Here is a 14986-nt window from a genome sequence, read left to right as displayed (position 1 = left end):
GGACACCTCATATGAAGCAAGATAAAACATTCAAGATTGGCCAGGAAGAGGATACACAAAAATGTCAAAAGAAAAAAGGAAACAAATCATCTCAAATACAGAGAAAGGGAGGTATTTTGAGTTATTCTGTGAAAATGAGTTCAGTGTTGGGGTTTGGGGATGTTTCATACACAGTAACCTATATCCTCACCAGTCCTATTCTCTGCAGTTTACAGAGTATTTACTGCGGCCACTCTGGAGAACATGTGGACCCCTGTAATGAGTAAATAAAGGGTGCCATGGGTACTATCCCTATGTTGGGAGGGTTCCTATCTAAAAGAAAGGTAAAGCACCAGAACTAAGATTAGGAAGAATTATATGATGCTGGTTCTCAGAACTCCTGATGCAGTGAGATTAAGGGCTGCTTGGGCACTGATCTACCAAGAGTCTTACAACATCCCTGGAAGGGATCAGAAACATGGGGCCAATTAACTGAGCTCCATTTACAACTTCTTCAATAATTGGCAGGATACAACTGAATCTACTCTCCTTGAAATAAAAAAGAGTATTCTGGAGGAAATGAAGGAAACAAATGAACCAACCAAATCCCTTTATTTCATTTAGCTAAGGTAACCAAAAGTTCCTGCCCAGCTGGAGATTTCATTTATGCTTGCTATTTCATTAGAATCATGAATAGCAACTCCTTCCTTCTCAAAAGTGTCCTGGTCTGCATAATAAATCATACAGTCATCATCTTATCCAGTGCATGCAATAGATTACTGATTTTAAACAAAAGACTGAAATATATAACTTTCCAGTAGGAATTGTATTTCAAGAGAATCATATAGTACCCACCGAAGAGAGGACATTCTTCTTCATAGAAGGCCAGTGTGCACCAAGCAATATAAGAAAAAAAAAATAGTTCTTTTACAAATCCTAGTTGCATCATTCAATAAGGCAAGGACTACTGATTAGAATGAAAAGCATTAGGTGAAGAAAAATTGATGGAGTACTAGAGATTGCTCAGAAACAAAATAACATCACAAGAGAAAAAAAAAATAAAATCAATGGAGGAGGCCATTAACCTAACACTGTGGGAAATCTTAGCTTCACCAACGATGGGTAAGATAATGTATAACATCATTTAGCATGCATATTAGTCACAATGTTTACCTTGAATCTAATCAGATCTTCAATATAACTTCCAGTTTATAGGAAATCCATGGGCTACAGAAGCAAGCTAAATCTTACTATGAAGCCACCAGTCAAACCCAGGCCAATGTCTTCAACCAAGCCAGGGAGGTATAAAATGGTCATATAGAAGAGACTCAACATGGCGGCGGGCGGGAAGACAGTGCTTTCAGTACCTCCTCAGCCACACAGACAGACACATCAGAACGTTCGGATTCTACCTGCTGAGAAACTCCCAGCAAAATTCCGCTGAAGTGAGACCTAGCTGGGGAAGTTGGGATTATTTGAGGTGACAGCTTGCCCCGGACGGGTGAATCTCGGCCACCCTGCGCCGAGGTCCGGGCCGCCGCTGCCTGGCAACCAGCGCAGAAGGAGGCGTTTCAGCACTGCCGGATAACGTGTGCAGCGTAGAGACCCTATGAAGAGGTTTCTAAACAAGCCTGCATGAAACAGCGGACCAGAACTGAAACCGAGACTGGGACAGACCAGAGACAGGCAAGACCCACCCCTCCCATCAGACACTCTGGCAAGGAGTCTGGGGCCCGCCATAGCAGAGAGCTGACGTCACCAGAGTTTGGTGGACAGAATAGCTTCCCAGCGAAATCAGCTTTAGCAGGTGTGTGACTCCCATCCCCACCAGATATATACAGCTGGGAAACCTCAAAAATCTCGCCCCAGAGCTCCGTGGGAGTGACTGTAGGGGCCGAGGGAAGCAGAAGGGACTCCCGACCCCAAACTCCCCTTACCACCAGTGGCAACACCCAAGGCCTTAGCCGCCAGTTCCCGGGGGGCGTGGCTACCGAAGGGGTCCAGACAAATTAAACTGACGGTGTGAGCGGGGCCTGGCTGGCTGGCAGGAGGAAGGGGGGAGGGGCTGGAGAAGAGAAAAGGCTCTGGACTAACAGGATTGGAGAGATGCCCAGTAGGGGAAGAGGAGCCACCTTACAGGGATTGTTGCCAGCACATAGAGGGCAGAAGCTCCTCTCGGAGGGCACAGCTCCGCCTACTGGAAGAGAAGAAAATAGAACTCAAAGACTTCATTTATTCTTTTTTTTTCCCTTTCCATTCTCGTTTATTCTACCTATCTTTCTCTCCCTTTTTCTCTCTAAGGACTCCTTCCTTCCCCTTCCCCCTAACTTTCATCCCAAGCATTACAACTTTCATTACGTGTAATTTTCTAAATGCAAATAGGTGACTGTTCTGAGGCTGTAAATAGGGCTTCTAAGTACCTAGCTATTACCAAATACCCTGATCCATTCGCCTGTTAATATCCCTCTTCAGTAGAGCAATCTTCCAAAGTAGCCAAGACATACTAACCTTCATACCATCATAGCACCCAACTTAAACATAAAGTCCTAAGACCAAACAACAGATCACTATATGCCTACAGAATCTGTAAGCCTTTTATGAATTGAATGAATTAGCTTTAAATTACAATAAAGCCCAACATCTCTAGACATAGTCTCCCAACACATAGGAGAGACCACAGAGATATACAAAACCAAAACAAATTTATAGGAGAAAACAGAAACACAGCAGTTAAACAGAGTTGGAAAGTAAAGTGAACACCATGAAAAAACAAGGGAAAAAAGGATTACAAACAATGCAGGACAACTTAAATCTACAGGAGAACCTAGAGGCATCAGAAAAATGGACAGAGAAAGAACTCAAGGCATACCTGACTCAGATGGAATGGAATCTCAAAGAAGTCATTAGACAACAAGTCCAAACAATGAAAGAATACTTTGAAAATGAATTACATAAGCAGATTCAAGAAGCAAAAAATAAACTCTACCAGGAGATAGAGATTTTTTTAAAAAATCAAACAGTAATCCTAGAAATGCAGAAAACCATAAACCAAATCAAAAACTCAAATGAGAATATTACAAATAGACTAGATCAAATAGAACTTAGAACATCAGATAATGAACACAAAGTTTATCAACTCGAAGAGTATAGTCAACGCAGAAAGGCTGGTAAGAAACCACGAGCAAAACATCCAAGAGATATGTCATAAAAAAACCAAACATAAGAGTCATTAGGATAGAAGAAGATATAGAGGTCCAAATCAAAGGAATGAGCAATCTGTTGAATGAAATAATCTTAGAAAACTTTCCAGAAATGAAAGATGGAATGGACTGCCAAATTCTGAAAGCCTACAGGACCACCAACATACAAAACTGTAATAGACAAACTCCAAGACACATTATTATGAAGATATCCAACATACAGAACAAGGAGAGAATATTAAAAGCTACAATAGAAAGGAGGCAGACTACATTCAGGGGTAAACCAAATAGGTTAACAGCTGATTTTTCATCACAGATATTGAAAGCGAGATGATCCTGAAACAACGTATTTCAAACACTGAAAAATAATGGATTCCAACCATGAATATTGTATCCAGCAAAATTAAGCTTCAGGTTTGACAATGAAATTAAAATATTTCACGATAAACAAAAGTTAAAAGAATTCGCAGCCAGAAAACCAGCACAGCAAAGCATTTTGAGCAAAACACTACAAGAAGAGGAAATGAAAAACAGCACCCAAAACTAACAGTGGGAGGTAACTCAGTAAAGGGGGGGGGGATAACCAAAGAGGAAAAACAAGCCAAATTACAATAAATAAATAAATAAATAAACATGACTGGAAGTACAAACCATATATCATTAGTAACCCTAAACGTTAATGGCTTAAACTCACCAATCAAGCGACATAGGCTAGTAACTTGGATTAAAAAAACAGATCCAACAATATGCTGCCTTCAGGAGACTCATCTGACAGGAAAAGATATACACAGGCTGAAGGTGAAAGGTTGGGAAAAATCATACCACTCATATGGTCCTCGGAAGCAGGCAGGAGTGGCCATACTCATATCGAATAAAATCAACTTTAAACCTAAGTTAATCAAAAGAGACTCTGCGTCTGATAGAAGAAAAAGTTGGCTCCGATCTACATACTGTGGGGTCAGTCTCCAAATTCCTTAATAGGACACCCATAGCACAAGAGTTTAAAACAAGAATCAACAAATGGGACTCACTCAAACTAAAAAGTTTTTTCTCAGCAAGAGAAACAATAAGAGAGGTAAATAGGGAGACTACATCCTGGGAACAAATTTTTACTCCTCACACTTCAGATAGAGCCCTAATATCCAGAGTATACAAAGAACTCAAAAAATTAAACAATAAGAAAACAAATAACCCAATCAATAAATGGGCCAAGGACATGAACAGAAACTTCTCAGAGGAGGACATACAAACAATCAACAAGTACTTGAAAAAATGCTCACCATCTCTAGCAGTCAGAGAAATGCAAATCAAAACCACCCTCAAATACCATCTCACTCCAGTAAGATTGGCAGCCATTATGAAGTCAAACAACAACAAGTGGGGAAAAGGGTACACTTGTTCATTGCTGGTGGGACTGCAAATTGGTGCGGCCAATTTGGAAAGCAGTATGGAGATTCCTTGGAAAGCTGGGAATGGAACCACCATTTGACTCAGCTATCCCCCTTCTCGAACTATTCCCTAAAGACCTTAAAAGAGCGTACTCTAGGGATACAGCTGCATTGATGTTCATAGCAGCACAATTCACAATAGCTAGATTGTGGAACCAACCTAGATGCCCTTCAATAGATGAATGAATAAAAAAATGTGGCATTTATACACAATGGAGTATTACTCAGCACTAAAAAATGACAAAATCATGGCATTTGCAGGGAAATGGATGGTACTAGAGCAGATTATGCTAAGTGAAGCTAGCCATTCCCTAAATAAGAAATGCCAAATGTCATCTTTGATATAAGGAGAGCAACTAAGAACAGAGCAGGGAGGAAGAGCATGAGAAGAAGATTAACATTAAACAGGGACGAGAGGTGGGAGGGAAAGGGAGAGAGAAGGGAAATTGCATGGAAATGGAAGGAGACTCTCATCATTATACAAAATTACATATAAGAGGAAGTCAGGGGAAAGTGGGAAAAAAAACAAGGGAGAGAAATGAAGTACAGTAGATGGGGTAGAGAGAGAAGATGGGAAGGGAGGGGAGGGGAGGGGGGATAGTAGAGGATAGGAAAGGCAGCAGAATACAACAGACACTAGTATGGCAGTATGTAAAAACGTGGATGTGTAACCGATGTGATTCTGCAATCTGTATACGGGGGAAAAATGGGAGCTCATAACCCACTTGAATCAAATGTATGAAATATGGTATGTCTAGAGCTATGTAATATTTTAAACAACTAATAATAAAATGGTCATATAGAGACATGACAAGCAGATGGTGTGTGTAGTCCTAAAATCAATCACTTTTAAAGAATATTTTTGGAAGAATCTGGGAAATTTGAATATGAACTGATAAGTACTAAGTATTAACTTCAGGTATAATATTATAGTTTTTACTATATAGGAAAATGTCTTCTAGAATCAGGTATATGTATCTATCTTAGATATATGTACCCATATATATGTAATTTGGGATATCGACTTCTCCCCATTTCCATAAGAGGAAACTTGAGGTGGTTGAGATCAGTCTGCACCAGATGCCCCAGTCGTGGTCTGGCTCTATCAAAATGCATGTGTCCAATGAGTAGGCCTGTTTCTATGGTGGACCTGGCCTGTACCTGCAGAATTCTAAGATAGTGGCTTCCTGATGATCACAGCACCAACAGGACCTGGAGGAACTGACTAGGATAGCTCTTTGCCCAAAAGCAAGTAGGTATGGTAGCATCCAATTCTCATATTAAGTAATGCACACATATCCAGAAATCTACAAATCTAAATAGGGGGAATGTCATCTGAGGTAATGGAGGCTTGTCTCAAGACCACAAACCTGGTAACCAAAACAGGTGTCTTCATGCACAAGGAATCTACCAAAGGGTCTATCTTGGTCAAAAAGAAAACCAGATTCCTGAGGGAGAACCTAACTCTGATGAGCATATAATTATTAGATTTTAGAGCTCTTTACCAACTAGCAAGATCTCACTGTGGGGAGGACCATTACAAATAATGGATAAATAAAAGAGGCAGGGAGGGGAAGGAATGGAATTTCAAATAAATGGAAAAGACAAAGGTTATTTAAGTAAAGGCATCAAAGTAGAAATGTGAGAAACGGAAAGAAGTTAGAACCAGAGAGAACTAAAAAGGAGGGTGGAGGAGTAAAGAAGCAGAGCAGGGGAGACAAAACGAGCAGGAACAGGGAGGATGGATAAAACACAACATTGGGCGAGGGGGATCGATGAAATTTGAAATGGCAAAGGAAACAGAAGGACAGAGGGGGCAGGAAGTACAAGACAGACAGCTGGTCAAAGGTGGAGGGGGGTAGAATTTGGAACAGAGAATAGTTGAATGTATTTTTTCCCATCTCTGTACTCAAAGAAACTTACATAGCAGAAGCTCAGAAGGGAGGAAGAAGGAAGGAAAGGACAGAGGGAGGGAATGAAGGGAAGATGGGTGAACTAAGGTGAGCAGGAGGGAGCCCAGGGAAAGGAGAGTGATTTGGATGTGTGGAAGGAGGAAGATGAAGAAATGGAATGAGTATAGCACATATTTCAGAGGCACATAAGGAGATGAGCCTTAGTTCAGGTGTAAGAGATATTTTATGTCACATTCCAGAATTATGTAATTAAAATTTGCCATAAGAATACAAGCAAATATTTTGATCAGGCAATATTTCTATGGCCGACCTGAATCATAACTCGTTTTCTATAAATGCAAAGATACAACTACACTGGAAAAACAAGAGGGCACAGCTCTGAGGTCTTCCATGTATTTGTATTAAGTAATACAAATCAGCCTATTGGGACTCCTTGTTTTCCCCAAGACCCTGCTCTTATCTACTGGGGACTTTATCAAATAAATTGGCCTAAGGCTGCTGAATATTTTCCACCCATTGTGTCCACAAAATAAGACAAAAGGCAAATTGGGTTAACATAATTAATGCAGACAGAAATCTGGCTAAATACTACAAAAAAAAAAACCAAAAAACAAAAAACATTCTCACTATTTTTCATGTGCTGGATTATCTAGACTGTTGAATACAATGATGACACTAATCCAATGATTACCAACATCTTTACTTTCCTTCCGTTAGGCAAGATTTAACTGGAGAATTGACAGATCTCTCTAGAACGCAAATCTTTCCCAGGACACATGAGTTTGACTGACAACTCACAAAATAATTCTGGAATGCATGCAAAATTAGACTCACATGCAATTTTCATGCAAAGGAAAACCCATCCATCAACAGAATAGTGGCTCTCAGAAAACGGTCAAGATTCTGAGAACTCAAACTAGGAAATCTTATGTTTTAAGAAGCCACAATCATATTTTTATTTGCAATATCTAATGTTTTGTTTTCCAGCACATGAACAAGATCAGAATGTCTCAAAAATTATTATTACAAGATTTCAAACTGCAGTAGTTTGTTTGACAATTACTGGTTTTGCAATTTTGGGGAGGAAACAAGGTGGTAAAATCAGATTCCTAGATTCTTCTGTTTTGTTTTTCAAATAGGTAAAAGAAAATACTCTCCATTGTGAGTATTTTCTTTTACCTATTTGAAAATCTATAGTCTAGATTTATGAGTTTGGAACAAGCCTAGTATCTATAATTCCTAAGTTTGATTACTACATACATAGCACAGAATGCGGACGTTATAACAATTGTAGAACATATTCAAATGAAACCAGGGTAAAGAGAAAGATCACAATGCCTCCTGCCTGGATACTCACTATTTGGTAGAGTCAGATAACTGATATTCTCGTCGTCTGTCATAGCATTCCTGGATTCCAGGATCATTCCACAAACTCTTTATTGCATCTACATATGGATTCTCAAAAGCAGACACCTTCTCCACATCAACTTCTCGAACTAATTGTGCATGAGCCTGTTTAACAAAAAAAAAAAAAAAGCGGCAGTTTTAATACCCTTTTCATTACTTCCCAAATGACCTTTGATTTACACGTTACATTGTGCATGATTCAAGTAACATCTTCCTTCTTAGACTAATTTTCAAATTGATTCATAATAAAGTTACACTTCACATTTTTAATTTTTCTTAGAGAAAACAATCTCAAGTCTTTCTTTCTACAGGAAACCTTAAGGCTATTTAAAGTTGATCAGAAAAACTGTAAGAAGGCAGAGTGTTCAGCTCTCTTGCCAGAACAGTAATAAAGTCATCTTACGTATGCTGAGATGTTTTCAGGCAAGTATGGTGACCCTAAAACTATTAATATTAAATTATTATCCCCTCTATGTTTATAAATTATTATAATAAACACATACCACATCAGCCCATAACTATTACATGTCTTAGCAGAAACTCAGAATCATCAACTAATCAGGTGATTTTTTAACGGTTCACTTTTAGGGTAGGGTATAAAACCACCAGAAGAACAGTTAATATTAATGATTAATTTGAACAATAATAATCATCTTCCCTCTACCCCTACACACTCCAACCTCCAAAATATTTTCTATCTGCCTTGTCTATATTATCAGATTAAGGACCCCACTCAATTTTTTAACCATAAAAAAGTTCTTATTTTCATTATACTACATTTATCAGGAAAGAGGGATTTAAAATATTTTTCAATAAGATTGAAATAACAATATTTTTTATTAACCAAACATCATTTATTCTCAAATTAGCCAGAATATATCACTAATAATCCTAATGAAATTAGGTTTTATTGAATGTAATATATACGCAAATTAGACACAAATATGCAAATAAAAATAAATATAATAACTAATTAATTTGAAAATTGGAGGCAGATGGCTGATAATTATTGAAAGAGTCCTGAGTTTGCATAGAGATACAAACTTTTTAACAAGGTTAGCAAGGCTATCATGATTACATCTTGGCTAAATTATTCATTCCAGCCCTGTTTGGATCCCAACCTTTACCTTTCTTCTCTTCCCATAAGTAGGACAAGACCTTTTTTAATACACTAATTTTGACTTAAGGTTTTAAGAAGTTCAACACACTCTAGACTTAAGAAATCCCCTTTCTTATGAGTTCTACTCTGACCACAACAATCAGATCTAGCAAGGAGAAGCCCTAGCTCCACTCTGTTATCTGATCTTGGAAATGGATTCCTATAGTTATTTTCAGGAATTAGTCCCAGTCTAGCCAATGCTTTGTTAACCTATCAGCAATGTTAACAGCGTGGAGTTCTGAATCCCATCCTTGGTGGGGCCTACCTCAATCAGAGTTCCTTCTGAGTGGAGCCTTTCAAAAACAGTGGCCCAAGTGAATGTCCAGGCTGTGCTTTGCTTGGCTCAACAGCCACACTGTTACATCAGGTTGAACTTTCTTGTTCCCAAAGACTGGGCTGAACCCATCTGCTCTGCCTATAGAATTGGCCCTCCTCCAAGCGTATGAGGCTTCCTTCACTCTGCCCAACATCAGCAAGTACGGCTAACATCAGGTTTCAACCCCTCCCTTTCTGCCCTTGCTCACTAAGCATGAACAAGCACTAACTTTGTGTCCTGAGATAGGACAATTGACCACCCCTGATATAATCCTAAATTACATATCCCATGGGTTCTCTTGAGAAATCTGAGAATATTGAGGAAGGCAAAAGGTGGGATGGAAGCAGGGACATATGCCAAATGTTTTCCTGTTGGATATAGTCTAAAGTCATACAACCTGGGACACAGTAGGTGACATTGGTGGGTACTTTTAATGGATGCTGATGACTGAATAATTTTCTGGCATTTTACTACAATAATATGTAGACAAATTCCATTATGTACTAGGTGAAATGGCTAAGACTGCTTTCCGGATTGGGTAAAAGTACATGGTGACATAGGTTAGGGTAGGTAGAATTTCCAAAATGAATTTGATAACTCACTCCACTAGGCCAAGCAATGGCATTTGGAAAGAGTCCATCCATTACTTACCGTTACTTACTCTCATAGAACTACAGAATTCTTAACAACGCTTAGTTCAGTAGCTGGAATAGGGGCATTTACGTGATATTTGTTATTATCTTTCTCCCTAATGATAGTATAAGTTCCAAGACAGGCTCAACAATGCATTATCAGGGCCTAGCAAAGTGTCTGATACCGGGTGAATGATAAGTATTTGTAAAATGAAAGAAGGAAGGAAGGAAGAAAGAAGAGTGGGTACTAAAGTAGGCTGGAAATTACGATACCTAAATTCTAATTCTGGCTTTACCTATAATGCGAGTGATGATTCTTATGAGAAATTACATTTTTATATAAATTTTCCCTGTCCATAAACATAAGACAACTCAACCAAAACACCTATGATCTCATCTAGCATAAATTGCATGACTGTAAATATGTGTAATAAACACACCCACAATGTGTAACACTGAAGAGTTATGACACTGTTCCTCTATGAGCACACAATATCATTCAGCAAAATATACCTTATTATCTCTAACCATAGCTGAGAAGACAGGGCAGAACATAGCTAACTTTGTACATGAGCAAGTTCAATGCAGCATGGACTGAGTAGGTATCAGAGAGAAGATAGGAGTTAGCTAGACAACAGGTGAAGATGAAGATTCATGAGGCTTCCAAAGAGAAGGAATAACACAAACAAAACCTTTGTAGGCGAAATAAACATGATACCTTCTTTTAACTGTGGGGGTGGGGGGATGGTCTTGTGAGGAAAAATCATGGTGATTCAATTCACACAAACCTGCATAATGAATGCCATATCATTTGTCTCAGTGCTGAATCTATAACTCTCAAGTCAACCTCCATCATCTAAGAAAGAATATTGCCCTTAATATACACTGATCACTGTGCTGCCTTCACCCAGGTCAGGATTTCTAAGTCACTTTTAAAGCTGAAGTTAAGAATTCCATCCTTGCTCTTTTTGGAAAAAGGCATTCAAATATAATCAATTATAATTTGCATTTATGTAGGAGCTTTCATGTGATGTTCTCTAAGTTATTTAAAAGCTTGGCGGCATTTTGTAAAACACACACAGAACTCAAAAATTGTTGACATAAACATTCCCAAAGGAATAGCAATCCTTGATTTTTTTTTGTAAAAAACATTTTGCATTGTGGAAATAATATTTTTTAGTATGTTAGAATAGAAAGATAAATTAGGTTCTATTAAAAATTTGCCCAAATGTCAAACAGTAGTAAAAAATTATAAATAATTATGTTAAATTAAAACAATTATCAATAAAATTGCATATGATGAAGTCGCCTTCAATAACATAAATAATAAGTCAATTATAATTAACCTATTTTAAGCATTGTACACAGAAAAGCAAAATGTGTTAATGAATCATAAAAATAAAATGTAAAATATAAATTTATTTCATTTTAAGTTACTGTTGAGCACATTGGGTGGAGATATTTAATGCTGAATGCTAGCTTTCAGAACTCTTAGGAAGCTCATGGCAAGCCTTAGAAGGAACACTGTGAGAACTCTAAAAAGTTCCTCTTAGGAATTCTGGCAGAATTCTAGGGAAAGGCCACATGGAAACTGTGAGATGTGCCAATGTGGTAATGTCTTGTTTTTGTGACATGGTGATCATAAAATTCAGGTAAATCTTAGATGTGTTGATATTTCCATGGTTGTTTCTGCAAAGGGAAGAAGGAACAGAGGTCCTACCACATAGGTCTTAGGTCTTACCCTGCCCACGAGGGCCAAGCTTTCAAATGAAATTTTAAAAATCTCATGGTCACTTTGAAAGGATTTTCAAAAACTCATTAACAGCTCAAGGTGGCTTTACACTGGAATGTCACACCTATTTTTATTCCTACACTCTGGAACTAAAAACCAAATGGTAACTTCCACATTTGCTGAAGCTCTTAGACACAAATATTCAGCTCATTAGATCTGCTCTGTTTGAAGGGGAGACTTTGGAGGACCTCTGAATCAGAAATGATAGGGACCACCATCAGAGTCTGTTTTAATTCTAAACTGAGGCTCCCATCTTTCTACATTTTCCATTTGACTCTAAATATGGGGGGCGGGGGGAACCAACAACAATCCAGCTAGCTTTGTTTTCCTCTGCTCAAAGGAAGCACATAACAGAGTGATAAACCCTCAGACTGGCCTATTTGCCTTATCCCACCCAGTTGTAGCTGAGAATGACTTTGCATTAGGTAGCCAATATCTCTATAAACCTCTGCTTCCTGGTTACCTTACTCTCCCATCCATTATATGGGGTAATAACTGCTTTAACTTTACAGGGTTAAATTACAGAATGCATATAAAATACATAAAGGTGGAGCCTAATATCTAAAGCTACTGGTTATTTAAAAGGCAAAAACAAAAGGAAAAATAGCACAGAAAATATAAGCCATGGTATATATGTACAATCTAGCCTCTGTGCCCTTGGCATGTCATCCAACTCTTAATTTGTTCAAATGGGAAATGACATTCTGGAAACCCTTACTGGATATTGGGTCTCTGAGTCCTCAAATTTGTAAATGCCCCTCAGCATCAAATTTACAGCAGAAAACTTGGACACAGTTATTCATCAGACTTCTTCACCTTTTTCTGACCCCTTTATAGCCTGAACAGCTGGCCCTCTCTCAGGTACACTGCACACAGCGACAGTTGTTGCTGCATCTTTTTAAATAAGCATTACTACATAAATGACAACAATAAAGTCATACCGAGTCGCTGCTGTCTGGGTTCACGTTATTGACTGACTCATTCCATAGAAAAGCCTCTCTGCAGTTATGATGCAACTCATTGCTCAGCAATATTACAAGTTACTGCATGACACAGCCTCTTGAAGCCCCTCCTGAAGATTATGGATCCTGTTTGAAATCTACTGGTGGCAGGGATCTACTTATTCTTCTTTGCTAAGTTCTCATATCCCTCTTAAACTTGGTATTAGATGAAGACTATTCAGTCTCTCACTGAGCAATTTAAAGAATCATGGTCATAAGTGAAGAGGTAGAGCTTGATATCATCCTGAGACCAACCAGATTTTAATTGTATCATATTTCACCATATAATCATCATGATTTTCTGCCATTTTTTTGGGGGGTGGGGGCAAAAAAGTGGGGTGCAACCATTATGTGAAGCTATTTTTTTAAAAATTGTGTCAGTATTATTTAAAAATCATTTATTACTTATTTATTAGTAAATCATCTTTGGTGCAAGATTAGGATGCATGAAGTACTAATGAATATGCATTAAAACTGAATAGTCCAAATCAACACACATCATTTCTTCACAATAGTGAAGTTAAGAGATGTTAGTAAAATGCCTAAAACAAGTATTATAAGTACTATAAAATACAAGAAGGGCTGAAGAAGTAGCTCAATGGCAGAGCACTTGCCTAACATGGGTGAGGTCTTGGGTTCAATCCCCAGCATCAGAATAAAAGAAAAATAAAATATTGCTGGAAATATCTTTCTCTTTTGGGTTTTGCTTTCCAATAGGCTATCTGACTTATTCCAACACAAAGTAGATTCCCTCCTGGGTGGAGGAAATATTCCTTTATCATTTAAAACATTCTTTTTCTTTTAAAAGAACTCAAATCTCTTTTCTGGCCCTATTACTAATTTTTCAAGTAAATATTCTTCTATTTAGTTCTGTGCTTGTCATCTTCGTACTTCATGTTTGTCACCATATCCTAATTATCAGAAGCAATGACACTGGAGGTCAGATGCTTGACGCAGTATGGCAAAATATAAACCAAGCAGTTCCAAAGAGTGTGGGACTGATGTAATTTACATGGTCCTATTACAAAGAATCTTGCCCTCAGGTCTGCAAAATCTTGCATTACCAGGGCACAGTGGTACAGCCTGTAATCCCAGTGACTCCAGAGGCTGAAACAGGAGAACCACAAGTTCTATTTTCAGCAACTTAGCTAGACCCTGTCTCAAAACAAAATTAAAATAAAATTTAAAAAATAAATAAATAGGGATGCAGTTCAGAGGTAAAATGGCCCTGAGTTCAAAATCCCCAGTACCTAAATAAATAAACAAATAAATCTTACACTCTTTGAAGTCCCACTTATTACCTTTATGATTATGATGGTAACATCATAGTATGGGTATATGCACATAAGCATCATAAATACTACCTAAAGAACAGTTTATTTTCAGAGAGTTTATACAAAGTCATAGTGTGATAAAGAAGAAACTGGGAAGGGAGACTCTTTTAAAGATTTACAAATCATTAAGATTAGGGAATGGGCTGAGGTTTTGGCTCAGAGGTAGAGTGCTCACCTGGCATGAGTGGGACACTGGGTTTGATCCTCAGCACCATATAAAAATAAAATAAAGGTATTGTGTCCACCTACAACTAAAAAGCAATATTGAAAAAAAGATTAGGGAATATATGTATGGATGCCTTCAAAGAATATTTGTGGGACATTAGTTACTTGAGATTTTAATAGCTATCTATTTGACAAGTAGGTTCCAAAGTCAAAGTAAGACTAATGTAGAGAATGGTAGTTATAAGAAGTTAAACAGATGTCTGTACTGCAAATGCAGAAGCTTCAAGAAGACAATGGAGCTGGGAATCTAAGGGATTAGATTAATCAATGGAGCTGTGAGCTAAGGGTTGGAGTTCTCAAACTTGTTTGACCATGGAGGCTATCTTCCTTTCAACTGGTTGATAGGATTGTTGTACTTATGGATAACATTTTTAAAACATGGAGTAGGGAGTGAGAACCTGAACAGCCAACAGGGGCTTGATTTTATACAAATACAACAACTTCCTGGCTGATTCTCCCCCAGTCTGGCATAGTACATAAATGCCTTGCTTTATGGATTCATATCATCGTCATTTCTGAGATCATATATTATATGTGGATCATTTCCTGATATTACCTCTCAGAAAAAAAAAAAAAAAAA

The 14986-nt window shown here is 38.0% G+C and overlaps 1 protein-coding gene across 1 annotated transcript in view; it reads right to left on the bottom strand.

The window, feature by feature from the left end:
* Positions 1–14986, bottom strand: part of LOC114105010 (guanine nucleotide-binding protein G(q) subunit alpha) — a 286367-nt gene that overhangs the window by 72770 nt on the left and 198611 nt on the right. Inside the window, exon 3 of the mRNA XM_027951350.2 lies at positions 7898–8052. Coding sequence (XP_027807151.1) covers positions 7898–8052 — 155 coding nt within the window. The remainder of the gene's footprint in view (positions 1–7897; positions 8053–14986) is intronic.

The sequence above is a fragment of the Marmota flaviventris genome, chromosome 13 (genome assembly GCF_047511675.1).
Source record: "Marmota flaviventris isolate mMarFla1 chromosome 13, mMarFla1.hap1, whole genome shotgun sequence".
Taxonomy (NCBI): Eukaryota; Metazoa; Chordata; class Mammalia; order Rodentia; family Sciuridae; genus Marmota; species Marmota flaviventris.
Note: the sequence above shows the minus strand (reverse complement) of the source record. Positions and strands in the feature narration are given on the sequence as shown.